The sequence below is a fragment of the Pundamilia nyererei genome, unplaced genomic scaffold (genome assembly GCF_000239375.1).
Source record: "Pundamilia nyererei isolate P.nyererei 1_Seehausen unplaced genomic scaffold, PunNye1.0 scaffold00477, whole genome shotgun sequence".
In the NCBI taxonomy this organism is placed as follows: domain Eukaryota; kingdom Metazoa; phylum Chordata; class Actinopteri; order Cichliformes; family Cichlidae; genus Pundamilia; species Pundamilia nyererei.
This window is the reverse complement of record NW_005187878.1, coordinates 156,335-158,621: the sequence shown is the minus strand read 5'-3', so window position 1 is coordinate 158,621 and position 2,287 is coordinate 156,335. Positions and strand designations below refer to the sequence as shown.

Sequence of the window (2,287 nt, the reverse complement as noted above, 5' to 3'; positions counted from 1 at the left end):
TCAACGAGAAGTCTGGGTTTGGGAGAGCCTGAGTGCCCTGGAGGGACTTTCCCTGCCGGATACACGATGGACGGGTGGCAGAAACGGAGGGTCGTGTGCCTGGCGGGACTGTCGATCGAGGACACTGAAGCTATCTACCTATTCGGAACCATGATAACAGGGTTCTTGCTGATCTGAGCTGGCTTGGCCCTGGCTTATCGGAGAATTAAGACAGCAGAACCGGCTGTTCAAACCCCCCCACCCCCCCAAGGCTGCCTGCAAATCTCTTTTTTCTTTTACTACATCTTATTAATATTTTGCTCTTACTATTTTTTCTATTTATTTTTTATTATTTTTATTTTATTTTCAAATGAAAACCTGAAACTGAAGCACCGCAGCAATTTCCTAATGTTGTAAACCTGCTCAACATTTGGCAATAAACCCCATTCTGATTCTCTGATTCTGATTCTGATTCTGATTCTCTGAAACCTAGTAAAGTAACTGAGTCAAAGTTCAAAGAATAAGTGTAGCAAACACATATCTATCTCGGAAATAACTTGTGACAGTTTAACATTGACGAGAAACAGGAAATACGTCAATGGGGAGAGCAACAGTGTGGTCATTGTTTATTTCCTGATCTACAGTGATACCATCACACCACGAGAACGACTAAAGCAACTTTTCCTTCTCACAAAAAGCTACAAAATCAGAGGTGAGTCTTGTTCATTTTTCATCCTCAAATCTTTTGTAATTCTTGTGATACAACAGACACTGAATAAAACCACTTTTAACCAGTCTTGACTGAAAGGACAAAATATTAAGGTGGATTCTGTGAGTGAACATTAAGTTAATCTGAATACATGCTGACAGATGTCTTACTGGCTGAGGCCCATGGTGTCCTGGCATCAGGTGAACTGATGAAAAACCTTGTGCTCAAACATGATGATATATTTGAAAATATACTGTGATTAGCACATCATTATATTCAGAAAATATTATCAGGAAGGCGTCAAATACCTTTTTCTAAGCATTATATTCAGCAGCAAGACTGTACGGTGCATTACATAGAAAACATCATTAGACAACTTTTGTTGTGAAATTAATTTAATTGAACTCAACAAAACACTCAGTAGGTTATTCAAAATTGCTGTCTACATAGCTTTTCAAAGCATACAACCTGTTTATCGGAACTAATCAGCAAGCTATGTGTGACTTTTCTGTGCGCCAATGTCAGTGATAGCAAACAGGAAATGCATCAGAGTTCATAGTAGCGCTGCAGTCACAGTGTGTTTTCTGATTTAAATTGATACCATAAAACCACAAAGACATAACGACTGAAGACACTTTTCATGCTCTCAGAAAAGTACAGAGAGATACTTCAAATATTGGTGAGTCCAGCTGGTTTCTCAGATTTACAGAAAAACACGCAAACTGAGTGTGTGTGTTGTAACACATCCCGCATGATGTCACTCAGCAATCAAATCATTTTATTCAGAGCAACTGTGAGAGGAGACAAGATGTAGAAGTCCAAATTATTAATTCAGAAAAATATGGAGAAATAAAAAGTTAAAGATTGTTTGCAATGTAGAATATAGTGAAGGAGGACAGCATGCAAGGGTTAACACTGCACAAAAAGAAGGTTCTGGGTTCAAATCCAGTCTCAGGTATTCATCAGGGGTAGGCAACCTTTCTGATGACGAGTGCCATTTAACATTTCCTCAGAAGTCAATGTGCCATATGACTGCATTAGCAATAAATTTTCTTTGTCCTGGTCGTTGTGTTCTTAGGCAAGACACTTTACCCTACCGCCTGCTGGTGCTGGCCAGAGGGGCCGATGGCGCGATATGGCAGCCTCGCTTCTGTCAGTCTGTGGCTACAACTGCAGCTTGTGTGTGAATGTGAGAGTGAATGAATAGTGTATTTGTAAAGCGCTTTGAGTGCCTTGAAAAGCACTATATAAATGCAATCCATTATTATTATTATTATTAAATTTAATAACGCTCTATGTTAACAGTTACACACTATATAGAACCACTTTATAGAATTATATTTGTTCACAGAATGTGGCAGCTATCAGCGAATAGTTATCAGCTATTTTGAAACAAAAAAAAGACACTTTTTATCAATAAGAAGAACTCCATAACAGCAAATGGATTGTACAACAGAAAATGCAAATGCTATTTATGGTCTCCTCACAACAATGATAAGAAAAATAAACTAGGCCAATATGGCATGTCTGTTAATACAGAGGCACACATGCTAATATGATTTCAATTCAATTTTATTTATATAGCGCCAAATCACAACA

The 2,287-nt window shown here is 38.3% G+C and overlaps 1 protein-coding gene across 1 annotated transcript in view; it reads left to right on the top strand.

The window, feature by feature from the left end:
• Positions 1–652, top strand: part of LOC102202285 (P2Y purinoceptor 14-like) — a 5,134-nt gene extending 4,482 nt beyond the window's left edge. Inside the window, exon 4 of the mRNA XM_005753921.1 lies at positions 624–652. Within this exon, the coding sequence (XP_005753978.1) occupies positions 624–652 (29 nt within the window). The remainder of the gene's footprint in view (positions 1–623) is intronic.
• Positions 653–2,287: the final 1,635 nt, after the last annotated feature.